The 1,575-nt window shown below is 35.6% G+C and overlaps 1 protein-coding gene across 1 annotated transcript in view; it reads left to right on the top strand.

Annotated features, from left to right (window-relative positions):
• Nucleotides 1-217: 217 nt before the first annotated feature.
• The window catches only part of LOC105624969 (transcriptional regulator ATRX-like), an 18,671-nt gene continuing 17,313 nt past the window's right edge, over nucleotides 218-1,575 (top strand). The window contains 4 exon segments of the mRNA XM_012206315.1: nucleotides 218-254; nucleotides 257-330; nucleotides 1,390-1,428; nucleotides 1,430-1,445. Of these exon segments, the coding sequence (XP_012061705.1) occupies nucleotides 218-254; nucleotides 257-330; nucleotides 1,390-1,428; nucleotides 1,430-1,445 (166 nt within the window).

Genomic DNA, 1,575 nt, shown 5'->3' with positions numbered 1-1,575 from the left:
TTAATCTTCAATCTCATTCTTCAATGCGTAGTGATCTGATTCTAGCCTTACATTCTGATCCGGATTAAACTCTCGATAGAAACTAGGCCAGTGCCAACATCGCAGCCAATAACAATCCAGTAAGAAAATAGCATCGTGCCATAGACTTTATTTTGGCGCCGAAAATGAGCATTGATGAGCATCGAGCGTCAGCATGGAAAGACATACGTAGAAATTCATGGTTATTCCGATCAGCGGACTCCCTCATGAATCACGATACGGCTGGATTCGGCGCACGACAGTCTCACTTTTCTTCACGGATGGAGTTGAATCTCCTTCCCTCTTATTTTTGTGGGTTTCTCTCTGGTGATACGTAAGTCTACTGTGTAGATATAAACAAGGACATAACGATCTTTATTGAATGCGCGGTTTATCAACCTTGTCGACAATGTGCAAGCAATTCCGTCGAGAATGAATTAGTAACAGTCGTTTGTCATACAATGTGAAACCATTATGGCACAACTATTTGCAACTATCGTAATACTGTTGATTGTGTTTTAATTCATGTTTTTTCTTTTTCTTTTTTTTTATGTCGACTAATTACTATCGGTTCACATTGCGACTATGTCGTGGAAGGTAAAATATCGTTTAATATTGAGAAATAATAATGTTATTTGCTTTATTCTGATTCTAAAATGAGTCGGTAGTAGATAATCGGAAATCTCAACCAGTCTTAACCTTAGTCGTAAGTTAGTTGTTGGCCAATTTTACCGATTAAGACTTAGGATTGCTTAGGACAGAGCTGAGATTTAGTTGCACATTTCGACCGATTTTCAGCTTGGTTCCTGCTCCTTACTTCACCAACCGGCGCACAGCTTAAATGCCGATCGGCCGAAATATACAACTAAGGCCATGTTCGTATATTACTGCCAGTTCATTGCCAGTACTGAAAATCTATAATTCCCGTTACGTATACTATACTATTGACAACTGACAGTATATGAACGCGATCTTAATTCCAGTTCTGGTTTAGGACTACCGATTTATTATAGAATGCCGATTACAATGACTTAAAATGTAATGTCAATTTGTTGAGCTGGAGATATGTATATGGAACTACCCAGCAAATGACGCAGTAGCTATGTTCCAAAATTGATTGCCTATATCAAAAATCTATAGTGCATGTAACATAAACTATAGCATTTTCAGCACTGGCAGTAAATTTGGAGCACAGCCATTGTGATACAGTGATCATGTCATCTTGGTTTAACATTTGCAAACAAAGATGTAATGGATCCACTATGTTACACTGTCACCTGCGTCTCTTGCTGAAAATCCATAGTAATGATTGTAAATTGTTCAGTGTCACAATTCATATATTATTTATTCTCACTTTGCATCGCTTTTCAGAAAATAATCGAACCAACTTCAAAAGAACTTGCTTTTCGTAAAAAAACATTTTCATGGTAGGTTAATTTTGTCTTATAATTTATGTATAAGCTTTGAATGTATATTTTTCACATGTATGTATAATTATATAATGTACAGATTATATATAGTATATGGTATATATATATATATATATATATATATATA

Source organism: Atta cephalotes (assembly GCF_000143395.1).
Source record: "Atta cephalotes unplaced genomic scaffold scaffold00003, whole genome shotgun sequence".
NCBI classification, from domain to species: domain Eukaryota; kingdom Metazoa; phylum Arthropoda; class Insecta; order Hymenoptera; family Formicidae; genus Atta; species Atta cephalotes.
The sequence above is the reverse complement of the archived record's forward strand: the minus strand, read 5'-3'. Positions and strand labels throughout refer to the sequence as shown.